Source organism: Orycteropus afer, unplaced genomic scaffold (assembly GCF_000298275.1).
Source record: "Orycteropus afer afer isolate SDZICR_OR568_19922 unplaced genomic scaffold, OryAfe1.0 scaffold00489, whole genome shotgun sequence".
Classification (NCBI taxonomy): domain Eukaryota; kingdom Metazoa; phylum Chordata; class Mammalia; order Tubulidentata; family Orycteropodidae; genus Orycteropus; species Orycteropus afer.
This window is the reverse complement of record NW_006922076.1, coordinates 1,569,003-1,588,370: the sequence shown is the minus strand read 5'-3', so window position 1 is coordinate 1,588,370 and position 19,368 is coordinate 1,569,003. Positions and strand designations below refer to the sequence as shown.

The 19,368-nt window shown below is 59.6% G+C and overlaps 1 protein-coding gene across 1 annotated transcript in view; it reads right to left on the bottom strand.

The window, feature by feature from the left end:
• Window positions 1-19,368, bottom strand: part of FBRSL1 (fibrosin like 1) — a 105,853-nt gene that overhangs the window by 38,009 nt on the left and 48,476 nt on the right. The window contains exons 2-6 of the mRNA XM_042782849.1: window positions 16,190-16,299; window positions 15,653-15,725; window positions 12,205-12,278; window positions 11,982-12,075; window positions 9,268-9,465 (exon numbers count right to left, since the gene is read on the bottom strand). Coding sequence (XP_042638783.1) covers window positions 9,268-9,465; window positions 11,982-12,075; window positions 12,205-12,278; window positions 15,653-15,725; window positions 16,190-16,299 — 549 coding nt within the window. The remainder of the gene's footprint in view (window positions 1-9,267; window positions 9,466-11,981; window positions 12,076-12,204; window positions 12,279-15,652; window positions 15,726-16,189; window positions 16,300-19,368) is intronic.

Here is a 19,368-nt window from a genome sequence, read left to right as displayed (position 1 = left end):
AGCGACCCCATGCCTGGGAGCCCTAGCGGCAGAGTCAGGCTGTGGGGGTGTCGCAGAGGGCAAGACTAGCTCCAAGGAAGGGGAAACCTTCATGTAGGTAAGCACCCCCTCGAAAGGCCCCCAACAGCATCTGGGGAACTCGTCTCCACTACTCAGCACTACAGTATTTAGGATGGAGAGAATTGAGTCTGTAAGCACCCATGGGAAGAATGGGGAACTGTATTCATGAGGAACCTGTACATAGACCAGGCGGCTGTCATTCAAACACAACAAGGGAACACAGTATCGTTTAAAATCAGGAAGGGAGTGCATCAGGGTTGTATCCTTCCACCAACTCATTCAATCTGTACGCTGAGCAAATAATCTAAGAAGCTGGACTATATGATCAGGAACATGGCATCAGGACTGGAGGAAGACTCATCAACAACCTGCAATACACAGATGACACAACCTTGCTTGCTGAAAATGACAATGACTTGAAGCACTTAACTGATGAAGATCGAAGACTACGGTGCGGATTACACCACAACATAAAGAAAACAAAAATCCTCATAAATGGACCAATAAGCAACATCACAATAAATGGAGAAAAGATGGACGCTGTCAGGGACTTCACTTCACTTAGATCCACAATCAACACCCAAGGAAGCAGCAGTCAAGAAATCGGCCATCATATTGCACTGGGGAAATCTGCTGCAAAAGACCTCTTTTAAACTGTTAAGAAGCAAAGACGACATTTTGAAGACTGAGGTGTGCCTGACCAAAGCCATGGTATTTTCAATTCCCTCATATGGGAAAGCTGGACCATGAATAACAAAGACCTAAGAAGAATTGATACCTCTGACTTATGGTGTTGGTGAAGAATACTGAAGATACCATGGACTACTAGAAGAATGAACAAATCTGTCCTGGAAGAAGTATAGCCAGTGCTTCTTGGACGCAAGAATGGCCAGACTTTGTCTCACCTGGTTTGGTCCACGTTGTCTGAAGGGACCGACCATTCCTGGGAAAAGGGTATCATCTTTGGTAAGCAGAGGGTCAGTGAAAAAGGGAAGGCCCTCAACAAGATTGGATGGACCCCGTGGCTGCAACGGAGGACTCAAGGATAGCAAGGACTGTGAGGGTGGCACGGGACCAGGCAGGGTTTCATTCTGTTGTGCATAGAGTCGCTAGGGTCAGGGATGACCTCACGGCACCTAACAACAAGCCTAAGGTATTCTCAAATTAGACCTTACTCTATGCTGATGGTTGCCTCTACTGGAGAAGGCTGGTACTACAACCCACTCCATTAGACATCATGCTTTTCCTGCGAGAAACAAAAGTTCTCAGAGTTGTGAGTGGGGAGTCAGAGGCTTCAGAAAAAGAGAAATTTCATTTGCAATGAGACCTCAGTGTTGGCAAAGCCTCCTCTCCCTCCTCTGTGGGCTGGCTGACTCCTACTCTGGTTGTCTGGGGCCTTGCTTTCTTCAGAAATCCCTGCTGATACTCATCAGTCCCTACGCAACCAGGACGGATGAAAGACCCCTCCAGGCCCCCCAGCCCCACAGCGTCTCTCTGAAAGTAAAGTGGGATTGTTTGCTGGGAACCTCCAGCGGGCAGGGCTATCCTTATCCCTGCCTTCCCAGTACCACACAGCCCAGGGCACAGGCCATGTTTGCAGAAGAGGGAGTTGTGCCCTTCTGGGCACCTGCACCCCACCATTGTCTCCTGCCTCCCTAGTCACCCAGCCCCACCACTGTCGCCCCACCCTTCCATCATCACCCCCCACCCCCCAGCCCCCCATCACTTGTCCCCCCCATCATCACCTCCCTGTTACCCTGGCACCCCCGCCATCACCCACCTGCCATTGTCACCTACCCCCCATTGTCAGCCCCGTCGCCTGGCCCATGGGGGAGGCAAGCACAGCACCTGCCACGTGGCAGCTGTACCGGCCGAGATGACCGTCTCTTTCCTTCTTGTCCCCCAGACAGCACGTGGCGGGCAGGTGCTCCAGGACTACCCAGCTGTCCTCTAGCCAACAGACCGTTGATTCACTTCAGGCCATGGGGTGGGTTAAGCAGCTGGGACCCCACCCACTGTCCCTTGCAGACCGAGGGTCCCAAGTCAGAGTCTCTGCGCCCTGCAGTGACAGCCGCCCTGCCCACTAGTCCCATGGTGACAGCCAGCACTGACACAGTGCTCACCAACTGTCCCAGCAACTCCAGGTACTCAGTGTGACTAACACACTCACTCCACAGACGAGGGATCCCCTGGGGGGGGCTACCCAAAGCAGGTGGACCACAGCGGGTGAGCTGGGGTGCTACAGCCACCATGGCGGTGCTGCTGACAAGGCGCGGAAGTCTGCACCCCCAAATCCCAACGGCCTAGAGAAGCTACAGCCGGGATGAGGCATCAGGGTGACGGACCTTGGTCACGCCCCTGACCACCAGGCAAACCCCAGGGTCGGGAATCTCTCCTGCTGGCAGCAGTCAGACATTCACCTGGAAAGAAGGGTGTCTCCTTCCGAAAGCCCAGTCACTGAAAACCCCACGGAACTCAGGCCTACTCTGATGCACAGGGGTCACCCTGAGTTGAAGCCAAGCCCACAGCAACTGGTCACAGCTGTGGGCCTGGTCCTTTGCCTTACGTGAACTCGCTTTTCCTGGCCACTCCGAAGGAAGATGTCACCCGTGCTCAGAGGTGGAACCTGAGGCACTGAGTGGTCACAGAGCTGGGGGTGCAGCCAGGACAGGGCCCAGGTCTGCTCCCCGTACCACGTCACTCATTAGTGTGGGCTGATCTGCAGAAGCGGATGGGAGTCTTTGCAAGAGCTTACCTGACCCCCACAATAATACAACAGAACAACAGAGAGCTGTGCTGAGAAACATGGGTGTCCAAGCATGGAGGCACACCACGGTCTGTCTTCACTCAGCTCAGCGAGGAACAGAGACGGGTCAGCAGTCACCCCCATGCACAGGACAAGTGGAGACGCAGCGGAGTGCAGGGACTTGCTGGAGGAACGGACGTCCTGGAGCTGAGACCCGAAAGGTACGGTTCCAGGAGGGAAGGATCAGGCAGGAAAGGAGAGGAGTTCAGGCCACACAGGACAAGTGTGGGCATGGCAAGGTGTGGCCCTTACCCGGAGGCGGAAGGACCCTTCCTGAGTTCACAGGGGAGGGGCATCTTCCCGGAAGCCTGCTGTCTGCAGACAGACTGGAGGGGAGGACAGCTGCTGTCCTCTAGGGAAGGCCACGGACACACAACGCAGCTGAGACACCTGGGTGTGAATCCCGCTCACCCGTCTTCAGCGCTGACCTAGGACAGGTTATTTAACTTCGCTGCAGTGCCCTCATCTATGAAAAGGGGGTAAGGACCATGCCACCTCATGGGGCTGTGGTGAGGTTAAGCGGGCTGGCACGTGTCACCTGCTAAGCAGAGCACCTGTTATTAGGCCAGGTGGGAGGGGGTGGCCCGGCCTGGGGTAGCAGAGCGCAAGATGACATACCCACTGCTCTGACAGACAGCACTTTCAAGTAGTCGTCTTCATGTGCCCGTTTGAGTAAGTGGTACCTTTCCCTGACGAGTTTATGGAAGTGAGACTGTTCCCACAGCACACTCTGCATGTAAACCTGTAATGACGCACCCTCTCGCATCCCCACCAAATCCCTCAGTTGCGTGGATGTTTTCAGGGACATAACTCTGGGTGTTGTTTTTTTTCTTACTGTTTTTCATTTTATTGGTTCTCATCTTTGGTTTGCCATCTTCCTGTTCCTGCCCTTATCTTTGGTTTGCTGTCTTCTTGTTTGAGCTTGACCTCTGATCATGGATTTGGACTTTTCTCCTGATGGAGGCACTTAACGCTGCAGCTTCAGGGGCTCCCACACGCCTGCTGCCGTGTCACTCACTCCACACTCCGCTCTAAAGCACTGGCTGGGAGCACATGACAGGAGATCCTCCCGACTTCCGGCCTGAGCACAGGAGACACCGGGCTCATCGACTACCTGGGGACGGAGACTTGGAAGCTGGCGTGCTCTGCTCTGTTCACGCAGAGGGGCAGGGCCTGTGGCATCTGAGTGGCAACGTCACAGGCGCTGGGCGCACAGGTGTATGCTGACATGCTGTGCTTCACAGCACAGTGGTGGTGACTCAAGCCACAGGTGTGGACAAGCGTGGACAATGAGACAAGCAAGACTAGAAACCAGACAGCAGCGAGTCTGAGAACTTGCAAATGACACACTTACCCAAGCCCCTCCCCTAACGTCTACACGCTCCAGGCCTGCGCTGCCCAGAAGAGCAGCTATGCTGTGTGACTAAAGGCCATCTGAGCAGGGCCTGAAGTGCAACAAACTGTCTTTCAAACACAACTTGACTACCCCATTGATCGTTTCTGTATGGCTTACCCACTGTGCTGCTTTGGGCACATGGAATTCAACTTCCTGTTTACTATTACCTGTTTCGTTTTTCAAAGTGGTAACTAGAAGGTTAAACTTCTTTCTGTGGCTCCTAAGCAGAGACAGTGAGGGGTCACTGGTAGCGGTCCTGCCTTCCACGCAGCAGACCTGGCACCTCATGCACTGTACTGCTGAACAGACTTCAGCACAGTTTCCAGACTCAGACAGACCAGGAAGAAAGGCCTGATGACCCACTTCCCGAAACCAGCCAATGAAAAACCCTACAGATCACAGCCGTCCAATCAAAACAGACCGATTGCGGGGACGCAGCGGGGCTGCGCAGCATTCCAACGCACTGCGTGGAGTCACCATGAGTCAGCCTATGATAGAAGAGGCTGGTGTCCCTTCCCACTGAACAGAGCTGCTCGGAGCAGCTCACTGCGGTCCCTGGGTACGTGGGGAGCGTGTGACCCACTACCCAAAAGGCTGGAGGTTGGAGTCCACTCAGAGGTGCCTCAGAACAAAGGCTGGCGGTTCACTTCTGAAAGCCAGCCCGAGCACCTGTGGGACGCAGCTCTGCTGTCACACGCGTGGGCCCCGGGGCAGGGCTGACTGCACAGCTGCTGGCTTGGCGAGACCCTTGCTGCTAAGGGTCCCACAGCAGCACGGCCACTCCAGACCCGGGACGTCAGAGCCTGCTTTCCGACAAGACCGGGGGCAGGTAGTGCCCACTGCAGTTCAAGGAGGCCCTCTGCCCCTGGAGAAACGCAGTCTGCCAGCTCACCTAGCTCCAGCCCTGAGAGGGCCTTCCCCAGGACCCCCCATGCTTTGTCGAGTTGTGGGTTAGGGCCCGGTCACAGCCCTCCTGTTCGGTCTCCGAGGACCCTCAGCTCACCCAGAGCAAACAGCCCCGCCCCAGCTGACTGACCACCACGCTCCACCTCCTGGGTCATCTCGGTATGGCCCTGCTGCCTGTACTTTGTATCTGCTGTCTTGCTGGGTGCCTCCCCACGCCCTTACCCTTTGAATCTCGCCCCTACCCTCAACCCCTCAGCACACCTGCACCCCTCCTCTGAGGGTCAAACCGGTCTGACCCTGATGACAACCCCTGGAGGGACCAAGCCTGTGGCTTTCCACTGCTTCCCCCAGCTGGCCTGGAGCCCAGACAGGACCACCCTCAGCCATGGGCAGCCACCTGAGAGGCTGCAGGGCTTGTCTCCTCCCCTCCTGCCGGAATTTAATGACCAAGACCTCTGTCTAATGCAGACGCCACTGGCTGGGATGAATTGCACACTCACCGCACGGGCTCTCCAAAGCACAGACATGGACACAGTTATGGAAAATACCAGCACGGGGCTCTTTATTTCTTTTAATCAGAAAAATAAACCCGTGTTTCCAGGCGGGCAGGCGAACCTGGGTGACCACCAAACACCTGTAAACCTGCCTGCTTTCCCCACCACTGGGTCTGCAAGTGGAGGCCACAGTCCTCAGAGAAGTGGGCGCAGGGGGCCTGGGAGCTGGGGACAGCGACGTGGGCCTAAGAACCAATGCAGCACTGGGCTGTGGTCCCCTTGCCCTGTAAACAGGGTGACTTGGGAGAACTGCCTCCATGACATGAGGCTACGTGGACAGTGCTGAGCCCAGTGGCTGTTACCCAGGTCTGGAACAGGTGCTTCTGCAGAGCCACCATGACTGCCCTCCCCAGGCTCCTCAGCCCTTCCCCAAAGTACTGGGTGGAGGGCTGCCCTGAGACAAGGTCGGGGCCACTGGGGCCACGTCCTGAGGGTGGGTGCTCTGGTGAGCGGGTGTCCTGGGGCCCAGGGACAGCCTGGAGCATGAAGTTCCCAAAAGGGCGGCCCAGCAGCCAGACAAGGTAGGGGACAGGTGGGGCACTTGCTGCTCCAGAGCAGGGTGGAGGGACAAGCCATGGCAGACCCCGGAAGACCCCACTGTCTGGAGTGGAGCCAGGCGTACACGCACACGCACACACAATCACACACAGACATACCCACTAACATGCACGCGCACACACACGCACTCACCCACGCACCACACTCACACACACGTGTGCTGGGCAGTACACCTGTAAAGGTGCAGTGGACTCAGAGACAACAGTGCTGGCAACTGAGAGGCACAGGAAGAAGCTGGGGACCCTAGGCTTTGAGCCCTCGGTGGCATGCGTGTCACAGGCGGCGCGTGGGACAGGGAGCTGTGACACCAGAGGCCAGGGCGCCAGTGGAGGGGCCTCACGGCGGCACTCAGCCCCCTAGGCTGCCTTCTCTTCTAGCACAGGCAGCCCCCAGTGCGCTGGGTGAAGCTCCACTCCAATAGCAGACAGCCTGGCCTGTCTGGAGACCTGGTGCAGTCCAGTCAGGCCTGGGTGCGTCTATGCAGCCACACGTGGAGATGTCTGGAGGGCATGTCTGCAGAGGTTCCACTGGGCATCAGGCTCCAGGACTCACATGTGGGGCCTGGCGGGCCACCCCTAGAGTGGATGATCGGGTCCGTCGTGACCTCAGGGGCCGGCAGGGATGGCCCAGGGCCAAGAGTGAGATCTGGGGCTGATAGGCCTGACCCAAGTCCAAAAGTGACCACCGTGGCTGACATGGGTGCCCTAGGAGTGGCCGGCGGGCAGGTCGCCCGAGGAGCGACGGCCGGTCTGGTATCGGCAGTAACGGTCGGGGTTTGCGAGGCTGTCCTGGGCCCAGAAGTGACCGCAGGGGTTGGCAGGGCTGTCCTGAGCCCATGAGCGGCCGCTTCCGTTGGCAGGGCTGTCCTGGGCCCATGAGTGGCTGCTTGGCTGAGCAGGGCTGTTCCAGGCCCATGAGTGGCCGTTTAGGTGGGCGGGGCCGTCCTGGGCCTAGCAGGGAAGGTTTGGGCAGGCCAGGTTGCTTGGGAACTTTGCCTACTTGCTGGGGCTGACCGAGGCCCAGTAATGGCTGCTGGGGATGGTTGGGCTGGCCGAGGAGGGATCTGCGGGGCCGGCAGCAGTGACACGGGGCCAGGAGTGCCCGCCGGGGACAGCAGCACGGGCCCAGCAGAGAGCCGGGAGGCCGACGGCGTGGGCCCAGGGCAAGGAGTGACCGTGGGGGCTGGCACCGTGGGCAGTGGGCCAGGAGCGAGCGCAGAGGCCGGCCACGCTGACCTGAGGACGCCCTGCTTGGCTGGTGGCGAAGACACGGGGCCACCCAGGATCGCACGGGCCAGCAGTGGTGCCGCAGGGCCAGGAACGAGCGCAGTGGCCGGCAGCGGTGGCCAGGGCCCATGAGGGACTGCAGCGGCCGGCAGCGGTGGCACGGGGCCACGAGGGACTGCAGCGGCCGGCAGCGGTGCCACGGGGCCAGGAGCGAGCGCAGTGGCCGGCAGTGGTAGCATGGGGCTAGGAGGGAGCGCAGGTGTCGGCAGCGTGGCCTCGGGCCTGGGAGGACCCAGTATGGCCGGCAGGGCTGGGCTGGAAGTGACCGCTGGGGCTGGCAGAGCTGACCTGGGGCTGGAAGTAGCCGCTGGGCCTGGTAGGGCTGACCTGGGCCCAGAAGTGACCGCTGGGGCCGGCAGGGCTGCCTGAGGCCCAGAAGTGACCGCTGGGGCCAGCTGCGCTGACCCGGGAGTGACCGCTGGGGCTGGCAGGGCTGCCTGGGGTCCGGGAGTGCCCGACGGGGCTGGCAGCGCTGACACGGGGCTGGGAGTGACCCTTGGGGCTGGCTGGGCTGGAGCTGCTGCTGGCGGTGGGCCGGGCCGTTCTGGTCCCAGGGGTTGGCTGGGAGCGGCCCCCCTTCTGGGGAGCACACCTGCATGGAAGAAAGAGCACGTGTCCACCTGGGCAGGTGTGCCCGCACACCCTCCCATCCAGCCCAGGCCCCTGAGACATGCTGTCCCCTCACCAGCAGCCCAACTCCCAGCAGAGTTCAAGGAGGAGCCTGATACATGGAGAACCCTCTCAGAAAAGAAAGACGCAAACCAGTGAATCCCAGGGGCAGCGGCCGCAGCTCTGCGCATCGTCCACTCTGCAGGAGCAGCCTCTGAAGCCAGCTTCCCTGAAAGCACCTCCCAGTCCCCGCACGCCCCCAACCAAGCTGGGCTCTGAGCGGCCTCCTACTGAGGGGGCCCCACAGGGAAACAGGCGTGCCTCACTTTCAGCACCTGTTGGGGGAAGACCCACCAAGTCTGGTGAATAGAGCCCTTCTGGTTGCTCCTGGTACCTGGGCAACCAACCCCAAGTCATGTGATCCCACAGACTTCTGGGTGAGCATCTAAAGGTGCCACCGTGAGCTCCCCTCCCCTCACACCGTGGCAACACCGTGCCCTGGACAGGGTTAGCCGATGGGGCCTGTACGTGCAGCAGGGGAGCACTCGGCCACATGCCCGGTCCCCCATCTTGTCACAGACACACTGGACACCCCGGACTCGGCGGAGCCTGACAGACGCAATAGGGAAACGGGGCCGGCCTATCACCCTGATATCACTGCTCTGTACCGAGGCGGCACCCTGCCCCCGCTCAGGCTAAGCACACACCATACCTCCCCGTCCCACCAGCCAAGGACAGCGCGCAGTCTGCCTGTCCAGTACCCAGTGGAAGAGGAGCCTGGACCTGAGCCCCGGCTCAGCCTCTGTACTGTGTGTGGTCCTGGGCAAGTCCCCACCCCTCTGTGCACCGGCAGTCCCCAGCCTGACTCTGTTCCGGCCCCCAGCCCTGTGGGTCTCAGATCCTGAGCCAGACACTGATGGCCCTCACTGCCAGGCAGGCCCAGATGCCGACGGGTGGTGTCCAGGTGCTGGCGCCGCCCAGAAGGTGCTCATGGGAGTGTGCACAGAACCCACAGCAGAGCCCAGGTGCCCAAGGTGGGGGTGGAGTGTGCGCCCAGGGGAGGAGGGGGCAGGCTGGAAGACTGGGGCTCACCTGCTTGGTGGGCTGCAGTGGAACCTTCTTGCCCCGGTCGCAGGGAGGCTCTAAGTCCTGGTCGGGGCTGCCTGCCTCCAGGGGCCGCCCGTTCTCACTGGGCTCTACAGATGGGCAGTTTTCCGACTCCCGGGGCTTCTTGATGAGGCGACGTTCCCACTTCTCCTTCCGCTCGTGTGGCTTCAGGGCCATATCCTTCTGCAGGCGTGAGAAAGGACAGAGCTGGTTAGTGTGGGAGCCTCAGCGTGGCCAGGAACATGTGGGTCCTGCTTGTTAGCCCATCAGTGACACCATTGTGAGACCCCCGGCATCCTCTAGTGACACTGTGACGGAGCTATGCCACGTTCCCTTGAGCAGCTCTGGACGCTCTGCGTTGGACAGCACCTACCTGGAGGGCTGGCCTAGCTCAGTGGGCTTCTCACACCTCTGGGGAAGGGGCCTTACACCTTAGGAAAGCTGGGGGAACAGATGGCTAAAAGGAAGCAGGTGAGTCAGAAGGAAGTGACAGAGAGGAGAGCCCACCGGAACTTGGAAATGGGGGAGAGGGAAATGAGCGAGTTTCCCAAGGAGTCCCATCCAGGAATGAGTGTGGCCCCAATTCTTCACCCAGGGCACTACTGGGAGGCAATGCAGTATTCCTGCTGCCTCCTCGCAGGCATGGGTGTCCCAGGGCTTGGATTCCGTCCCGCTTTGGTCCTGAGCCCAGGAGAGCCTCACACAAGCCTCAGCATGAAGTAGAGTCAGGGCAGACTCCAGAGTGCTGGCTGGGGCAAGGACTAGCCCTCCCTGGAATTCCTGGTCTGAGACAGGGCTTGACCAATGGCTGCAGTAGCTGACCACAGGCAGAGCTGAGTCAGTCCTGGCTGGCCTCACAACCACCCCCAGGTTCTGGAGCCACTGTAGACTCGTAAACCCAATCCCATGCTGCTGGCATCCTGGCTGACACCCCCAACGTGGGGATGCCCCATCTCAGTCAGGGCCACGGTTCCTCAGGGAGCGAGGCAGGCAGCCTACACCCCTGTGTTGCCCTGGGTGGAATTTCCCAGTACAGTGGCAGCTGCTGTCCCAGACCTCCCACTCCTCCTCGAAGGCCTTTGCTGGGGAGGCTGCCTCTGCTTATCTGTGGGGCAGTGCGGGCGGAGGGGAGAGCAGAGGGAGGTCAGACGGGGCTGGGGGCATAAAACCCCCAACAGACACGTGCACGGCTTTAGAAAGGTGCTAGCCGTGCGCCTGCAGCAGACCCTTGGTGACGCTGTCCATCCTCTGAGAACCAACACTGTAACCCTCTGAGCTGCCTGGAATCTATGTCTGAAGAGCCCTGTCCCCCAAGTCTGCAGGTGAGAGGAACTATCAGCTCCTCCAGTGGGTACAGCTGCTCGTGAACCTCCAGGCCTACCCCAGGGTCCCAAGGGTGGGCAAGGACACGCAGGAGGATGCTGGGCCCCGCCCAAGATCCAGCCAAGATCCACAGGGATCCGAGCAGGGAACAAACTGCAATTCCCAGAGACTTCCCCTGGGCTATCAAACCCAAGGAGACCTCACAGGCCACTCCGTTTCTGTAACCTCTTCTTTACCCCCAGGGGCCCAATACCCCACCCCATCTCTGCTCTGAACCCTTCAGAGTTTGTGGGTCCTCCACTCACCCTCCTCTGGCTGAAGCTGGCCAGCCCCTCCCCAGGCATCAAATGACCCCAAGGACATCTGGGCTCCTGTCCATGGGTATCAGACCAATTCCAGGCTTGGGGGACTGTTCCCAGCTTTTTCATTCCATGAGTCGGCAATGAGACCCCCTGTGTGCCAAGCTGGCTTGCCAAGCTCCGGGTGCTGCCCTCCAGTTCCACAAGGAGCCGGCAGCCACACTAATCCCAGCCAACAAGACCACGTACACGGGATTCAGCTACAGGGCACAGAAGCCAAAGGGAAGAGGCCCCTTAGTGGTGGCCAGGAGACCTCCCAGGGGCCACTTAGGTGGGGCCTGAGGGATCAGTGGGTCTGGGGGGAGCCTTCCCTCTGTCAAGTCTGCCTCCGCAGGAGACAGTGCGGCACTAAACTATAAAGACGCTACGAGACGAACACGGGTGCAGACAGACGGTGGTTCTCAAGGACCTTTCCACTCAGACAGACAGACAGACAGACAGACACACACACACACACACACACACACACACACACACACGGACAGAGCCAGGTTGGTCTAGGGCCAGTCCGCATCAAGTCCCACCCACTGCCCTCCTCAGCCCTGTGAATCCCATGTCCCTGCTCAGTCCCACCCACAGCCTCCTAAGGCCACTCGGGACCTGCCACACCAGGTGCCACCCTCCATGCCACCTCATGCACCATGCACCACAGCAGTTTCAGGCTGGCCCTGACTGGAAGGGTGCCGGGAGCCCCGAGACAGACCAGAGTCCGGCCTCTGTCCCCTGAACTTGCAGCGCATTCCCTTCCTCCCCACCTCCATTCTCACTGCCCTGCCTGCGGTTCCAGCCTTTGCTGAGCAGTTCCCAGTCTGAGCTCATTCATCCTTCTCTGCACAGCTCGTGTACTCCCCCCAGCTTCTGCCCAAAGATCTCATCAGCAGGTGCCCAGCACACACGTGGGGGAGGGCAGCACATGGAGACCCAGGTGCTCAGCACACATGGTGGGGGAGGGTGGCACACGGAGATGGACCTACCAAGTCTACCTGGAATCTCCAGCCTGGTGGCCACAGAACGCACCAGCTCAGAGACCACGGATTTCCTGGCACACGGTGGCCGCTGCCCCCCAGGCTCCCTGAGTGAACGAGGGAATGCCACACCCTGCTCAGCCACACTGGGGGGGGGGGGGGTTGTACAGCATCCCAGGAGGGCTGGGTGCCCTCTGTGAGCACCTGTCTCTGCAAACACAGAGCCAGGCATCCCTCCCTTCCTCCTCCAGCTCTCATAGCCAGGCAGGACTTACCTGGAAATGAGGCAGACAGGGGCCTTGCCCAGCAGCAGAATACAGGACAGACCCAGCACCCAGCACAACACGTGCTGTGGAGACAGGGTATGCTGGGCTCGGGACCAATTATCCACCCCCAGGGGACCAGGAGGCCTTGCCAACCTGATACTCACATGGATGGGGGTGGGGGTGGAAGCTTGGGTGGCGTGGACAGGGATGTTGGGGTGTGGTCTCGAGGATGGGGTGTTGGGTCACATGGACGGGGGTCTCGTGGATGGAGATGGTGGAGCTGTGGGTCAGGTGGACAGGGTGGTGGGGGCAAGGGTCACAAGGACATTCCCTTTTGGCTCTGTGGCACAGGGAGGGACTCACGCAGGGTCATGGGCCAAGGAGGATCTGAACTCGGCCTCTCTAGCACTGTTCCCAGCACTGTGCCTGCACACGGGGACCCCAGGCTGCCCGCCACCTGCCCTCGCTCTGACTGGGACTCACGGGCAGAGCCACTTGGCTCAGCAGGCAGGCTTTTTGCTTGCTGCTGCTAAGCAGGCCCCAACCCTGGGTGACCCCAGGTGTGCTAAGCAGAATGTACTTGATGGATTTCAAGACTGAGACCTTTCAGAAAGAGCTGTCAGGCCTCTCTCCTGAGGGCCTCTGGCTGGTGGTGGAGCCTGACTACCTGGGCCAGCTGGGCTTCCTTGACAAGTAGGTGCTGAGGTCAGAGTCTCCCGCCCCAGAGTCTGACCAGCCTTTCCTCCCCTCAGGCCTCAGCCACTGAGAGTCAGGGCGTTCCTGTGAATGCAGCTCCTCCCACTCAGGTCTTGGCTCCCCTGCCACCTCCTCAGGCCCTCCTGATTTCACAGCACAGCGAAGGCCACTCTGGCCCCGCCACTACACGAGCACCTCCCACCCCTTGGGTCCCACACTAACCACAAGGGGAAGCACCCAGCCCACCTGAAGTCCCGAGGGCAGTCCCTGTGCTCTGACTTAGGCAGGTAAGAGCACAAGGGTCCTGGAAGGACTGGGTGGAGGCGACAGTCTGGCCTCCAGGAAGGTGCCAAGTGGGGTGTGTGCATCGGAAGAGCTAGGTGTTAGCCTGAACTTCTCCTCCCACGTGGTGGGGGGCACTCTGCCAAAGACCCCTTCACCGTCTCACTCACAGGCCATCTCCCAGCCCCTAAGCCTGGCAGCCACATGCCTCCAGCCCTTTCTCCACTCCCTGCTCCAGCTGTTCCACCTGCACCTGGCTGGCAGATTCCCACGTCCTTCCCCAATGGCAGGCAGCTGGGCCCATGCATGGGCAGACCACCAAGACGGCAGAGTCCCTTCAAATACACTGATGAGCCTAGCCACCTCGACTGTTGCAGAGACTGGAGAAGTCGGAATGCTTCCCATCCAAATGCACAGGCCTGCCCACGGCTCAGACCATGTTTGAGACTCAGCGATAAAAGCCCCAAGAGAAGCATCAGCGGGACAGACTGCTAAGACCACAGTATGGCCAGTGACCATCCCAGGGGCGCCTGGCTGAGGTAGGACACCAGTGATCAGGGACTACTGTGTTCAACACAAGCAGAGGGCACTTGCTGACATGACACTGGATTGTGGCCCAGCAACGTGGCCGTGAAGGGCCCTGCAAAAGGTAATCCTGCCAGCCCACCACGAACTCAGTCAACTCACGCAGCTGGGGCCGTCCAGACATGCAAGACCTGGAAAGCACCTGCATGGAGATGCCCAGAAGGTTGCAACAGCATGGTGGTCACTCTCAAATGTGATGACTCAGGAAACCACGAGAGCCGATGAGCAGTGCAGGATCTGCCAGGTCCCAGAGATGAGATAGCGGACGGGGGGGAGTAGCGTAACAGGGTTCTTATGCACAGAGCAGCACGCGGTCACAGAGTATAGAGGCTCAGAGTGACACGGACCGAGAGGCACTCATGTGAGGTCATAGGCTGATTCAGCACCCCAAGTGCTGTTGGCCCCATGGCTACATGTGGGTGTGGGCCCTTTCTGAGCATGGTCACCACAGCAAAGGGTGGTGGGGCTGTGCCCACAGGGGCAGTAGCAGGACAGTCTGTGGGCCAGGGCAGGACGAGAGGTAAATGGGGGTCAGAAGGCCATCAGATGCAAGGGAGGTTAAGAGCACATTTGGGGAAGAACCTCCCAGGCTGAGGGCAGAGCAAACCTGAAGGCTGGAGACCCCAGCCAGGCTTTTGAAGAGCACGTGAGGCTGGGGCTGCCGGGGAGGAGTGAGAGGGCAGGGGACCCCAGAGAGAGTGAGGGGCCACAAAAGGTAGTGGCAACAGAGGGTGTTGGACCCCAAAGCAAGTGAAGGGTCACAGAGGATGGGGGCACACAGGGTGTAGGCCTCCAAAGAGAGTGAGGGCCCATGGAGACTGTGAGGGCACAGGGGGCAGGTGCCTGGGGAGAATCTGGGGTTTTCCTGATGGGAGATGGGAAAGGTCCTGAAGCTTGGGCCAAGAAGAAACAAACAGGCCAGGGGGCTGCAGGGGCCTGGGGAGGGACTTTCTGCCTGGCAGCTGAGTCTAGCCTGGGTCTGGGTGAGGTTTGCTGGCACATGGCCAAAGCAAGCCAGGTGCAAGCCATGGATGCCAGCCAGGCCAGATCCATGAGGCAGGCCCCAGACAGCCTGGGTGGCTGGATGGGACATGGTCAGGTGTGCAGATGGTAAAACCTGAAGAGGCAGAAGGGTGGGGGGGCACACAGGCCACAAAGCAGGCATGGGGTCTATGTGTGCAGCCAGACAGGACACACACTGGAGCTGCCCAGTGTGAGGTAAGGCAGCGTATGGCCAATCCCCTTCTGGCTCTTTGCAGAGAGCACAACTCTAGCGATGAAGTACAGACTGGGTGTCTGCAGAGATGTTGGGGTCAGGGGCTGACTACAAGGGGCTGTGGGTGGTGGGTTGCTTTGGATCCCAAGGGACATGATTGTCAATTTGCTGCGATTGTTGACAAAACTCACAGCACTGTGTCTAAAAAATGAATTCCACTGTATGCAAGCTCCACCCCCATGAAGAGTGTGTGCTGTAAACGGGCAGCAACCGGACAAGAACTGCCCCTCAGGGAAGACACAGATGCAGTGCGGTGGGCTCTACTTACGGCCTCTCTGGCCCTGGTCTGTAGTTCTGCCAAGATGATCTGCTAGGCCACAGTCTTGGTAAGTGACCGGACGGTTTACTATGCAAACAAGGTAAGTAAAACTCTTGCAGGAAGTAGACAGTTTACTGTGCAAATAAAGTGACCATGACCTACACCAAGGGGATTGGTAAACCATGACACCCTGCTAGGCTCGTAAGGGTTAAGCTCACAGAGGCTGGAGGAGACCCTATCAATATCAAGAAGAGCTGGTAATGGAGCATGTCCCTTGGCCCTGGGATCCCAGCACTGAGAATTTCCCAGACCCAGGAGACAGACTGAAACACTGACAGCACAGAGGCACCAGAGGGTACCAGAGGCAAGAACCAGGGGATCAGCTCGAGGTGCTGCAGTGCAGCTTCCTGGTCGTCTATGCAGCTTCCTGGTCTACGGAGCAAGAGGGCCGAACGCCTCTGGGCAGGAGGCTTGCTGGTGAAGTGAAGTGTCTCCAGGTATGTGCGTGGAACCAAGAGAGCTGTAATGTTTATATGAGGATGGGCTGGTGGCAGACCCAGAAGCTGAGAGCTAGTTTATTTGGAAGCTGTCCTGGTGAACAAGCTGTCTCCTGAGTTGTTCCTGCTACTTCCAAGTTGATCCTGTATGCAAATCGTAACCTGTTACTTCCCTAACAAATCTAGTAACTTTGGTATAGTCTGTAAGTTCTGTGTGGCTACTGCAATGAATCACAGAACCCAGCAGAGGTCGACAGTGCCGGAGGAGGGATGGGCAGTGTCAGAATTGGTGGACTTAGGCTGGGCCTGAGCCACCTTATGGGAATCAGCTTTGGGCTGGTGACGACTCTTCTCTCTACTGTAGAAGTTTGACGAGGGCTGATACTGCTACCAGCTTACAAAGTGAAGTGGATAGGGCCCCAGTAGGGCGGGAAGCTGACCACAGAACCAACGAAGGTGGATGAACAGGCAGCTGTGCCAGTCAGCAGTGCCCAGGGCCCAGGATTAAGCTGGGGTGGCAGTGTAGAGAGTCCTCATGTGGGAGTGCCAGGGGGCCAAGGGCAGGCAGGACCAGGCTAGACCCAGCATGGGCGTCACGTGCGCAGGGAAATGCCAACCTACTGGGTGCCCATGACTGTGTATGAGTTGGGTCACAGGCCTCTTGGGGGCGCTGTGAGGTTGGTGCCAGCTGGACAGCACTAGAACCCAGTGGCTACCTGGCCTGCCCCCCCACCCTTCTGCTCTCCCAGTGTGTGGGGAGAGGACGGAGGGACCCAGGGTGCACCAATCCTTCCCTCACTCGGGACAACCCCAAGTGTCCCCCATGACCCAGGGGCTTGGAAGCCTCAAGAGCACAGGGTAGCACTCCCGGGCCCAGGGAGTCAGCCACTCCAATTTCATCCTCCTAATACCCCCAAAGCTGCTGCTAGGTGGAGGTGCGTTTGTGGGTTATCACTGTGATGTTGCCAACTACAGGCCATGGCCTCGCCGCAACTGGGAGTTATTCCCTGGCCGGACACACCTTCTGGACGTGTAGGCCTGCCCCTTCCAGCACAAGGGAACTTATAGGGCGTGGGTGCTGGGCATACCAGCACAGAACAATTCCCAAACACCGGTGTGATAATGAACAGGTTGGGCAGACAGAGGTGTGAGAAAAACCGTTCAGCATACGCCTCTTTTCAGAACTTGATTCTAAACCAAGTGAGAGCGTCCTGCTATTCAGATAAAGGGACAAGACGTCCCGCTACTCAGATAAAACATGGGGCACACAGGACAGAGGGCTCTGCCATGCCAGAGGGGAAGGTGAAGGGCTCAGTAAGGGGCAGAGGAGCCCGGAGGGAAGAGCAGGCCCTCGTGTGGCTCAGGGTGGACTCCTCCGCCCAGCAGAGAACCACCCTCCGGCCTCGCCCTGAGATCTAGAGGCAGAAGGCAGCAGCTGTGATCAAAGCCTTGGACCTGGAGACCCGGAGACCCAGCTGCCCATGCTTGTCCCCAGACAGCACTCCTGAGCTCACCACACGTCAGTCAACACAGCTCAGGCTGCCCTGTGGAATCCAGGCCACCATAGTCCTCACTGATGTGGGTTACTTGGGGGCCTGGAGCAGAGCGCACATCCAAATACCCTGTTGACTTTTCTCAGTAACGCCAACTGTATGACCCCAGGCCAATGTCCCACAGTGCCTGGCAATAGCACTGCTGGGGACAACTCAGAAGGGCCCCAGCCATGAGGGGGACCTGGTGGGGGTACTCTTGGGGGGGTGGCTGCAGGGACATCCACAGGGTCATGTCCCTCTGCCAGCAGCAGGAAACAGGGCCACCTTCCTGCCACCTGCTGCCCACAGGGCCACTGCTCCTTCCCTCCACCGCTGGAGCCCCAGTGCCAGCCCACCCAGGCCCCGCTACTGCTCAGCAATTCCCAAAGCAGCAGTGCCTACGTTAAGCCCTGCTGCTAGCAACTGTCTCATTTGTTTTCAAAACTATACGTAGGCCACACAATAACAAAACAAAACCCACTCTGGAGCTTCATAAGAGCTGGCCATGGGCCCCCAGCACCCGTGGGAACCAAGTCAGAGGGTGGGACAGCCAGGAAGTGTGGCTATGGGGCCTAAACGCAGAGGCTGCAGGCGTTGGCCTTGGGTGTCTAGTTCCCATGGCAGAGACGACCACTGCACACACAGTTGTGTGCGCCTGTCATCCTCACGGAGAGAGCTGGAGACCTGAAGTGTCCTGGGAGACAAGGACAGCCACGTGGAGTACAGAAGCCCCTGCCCGCACCTTGGGACTGTCGCTCTCCCGCTGTGGGCACAAACTTTTAACCAACAGCAGCTGTTCCTGCCAGCGTGACCATGAGGTATGTGAGCTCTGGGGGAAAAGCTGAGAAGGTGGTCGCCTGATGTTGATGCTGTGACTCGCCCAGAAGCCCTGTGCTTTCCAAGGTGGGGGCCCTGGTTCAGAACCCGCCCCTGGCGACCCCATGGCACTCACCCCAACACGCTGTGCTGGCCTCAGCCCCAAAGTTCCCCAAGCCCAAGGCTGCAGCTTCCACTGGAGATACGTCTGGTGCCACGTCCCTGCCAGGGGAGGGGGCCTGACAAAGGCGCCCACCCAGAGTGGCACAGCAGACACAGGCTTGGTCCACTGCAGGCTACGTTTGGCCACACGACCTGGTTGAGCTTCTCCTCTCGCTCACTCACTCATTCCACAGCTATACCCGGGACCCTCTCTGGAGACAGTAGGAAACTGGACAGTCTGATGTCCCTTAGACGACCAGGTGGTCAGTGACAGGAAGAGGAGGCTGCCTGCAGGCCACGGGGCATGGAGGAAGAGAATGGGCCGGTGCTGCTGCAGTGGAGACTCAAGGAGGAAAGTGTGGGTCACAGGCAGGGAGGTGGGACAGGGAAGGGGCCCAGTGAGTGCTCCCCAGGGCACAGACCCAGCAGAGGCACACGGCCAGCCTCCCTTTCCCATACAGACCTCGGGCATGTACCAAAGAGCCCACCACACCCTGCAGTCCAGCCTCCCAGGGCCAGCGCCAAGACCCCTAGCAGACAGCCCTGCTCATGAACTTGGGGAGCACCCATTCGAAGGAGCTGCACAGCGCTCCTCCCAAGCACCCTGGAAAATAAGAACAATATGGGAACCGACGCCTGCGGCTGAGACCCAGAGACGCAGGTCCTCCAAGCACGCACCGCAGGGGTGCAGCCCCAGAGGGAAGCCTCCAGCGGGAAGGTGGCCGCTGCCCGCGCCTCCCTGGGCGCTCACTGCGTGCAGGCAACCGGACTTGCTCGGTAAAGGCCACCTGCAGAGCTCAGGCAGCCACACGACGCTTCCCGCCAACCTCCCCACCAGTCAACGGCCAGCACACGGGGCTCCTCTCCCCCTGCAGACACCCCTGCAAACGCGAACCGCCCGCAGGCTGCACCCGCTCCCCTGCAGCCCTGCCAGCCCAGCGCCTCCCGGGCCCGTCGGGAGAGCACGACCACAGCCTGGCACCACCAGCGCGGACGCACGCAGCCCCGAGCCCAGCGCGCTCCCGGGCGGCTCCGCAGCCGCCTCCGGACCCACCCCCGCGCGGCGGC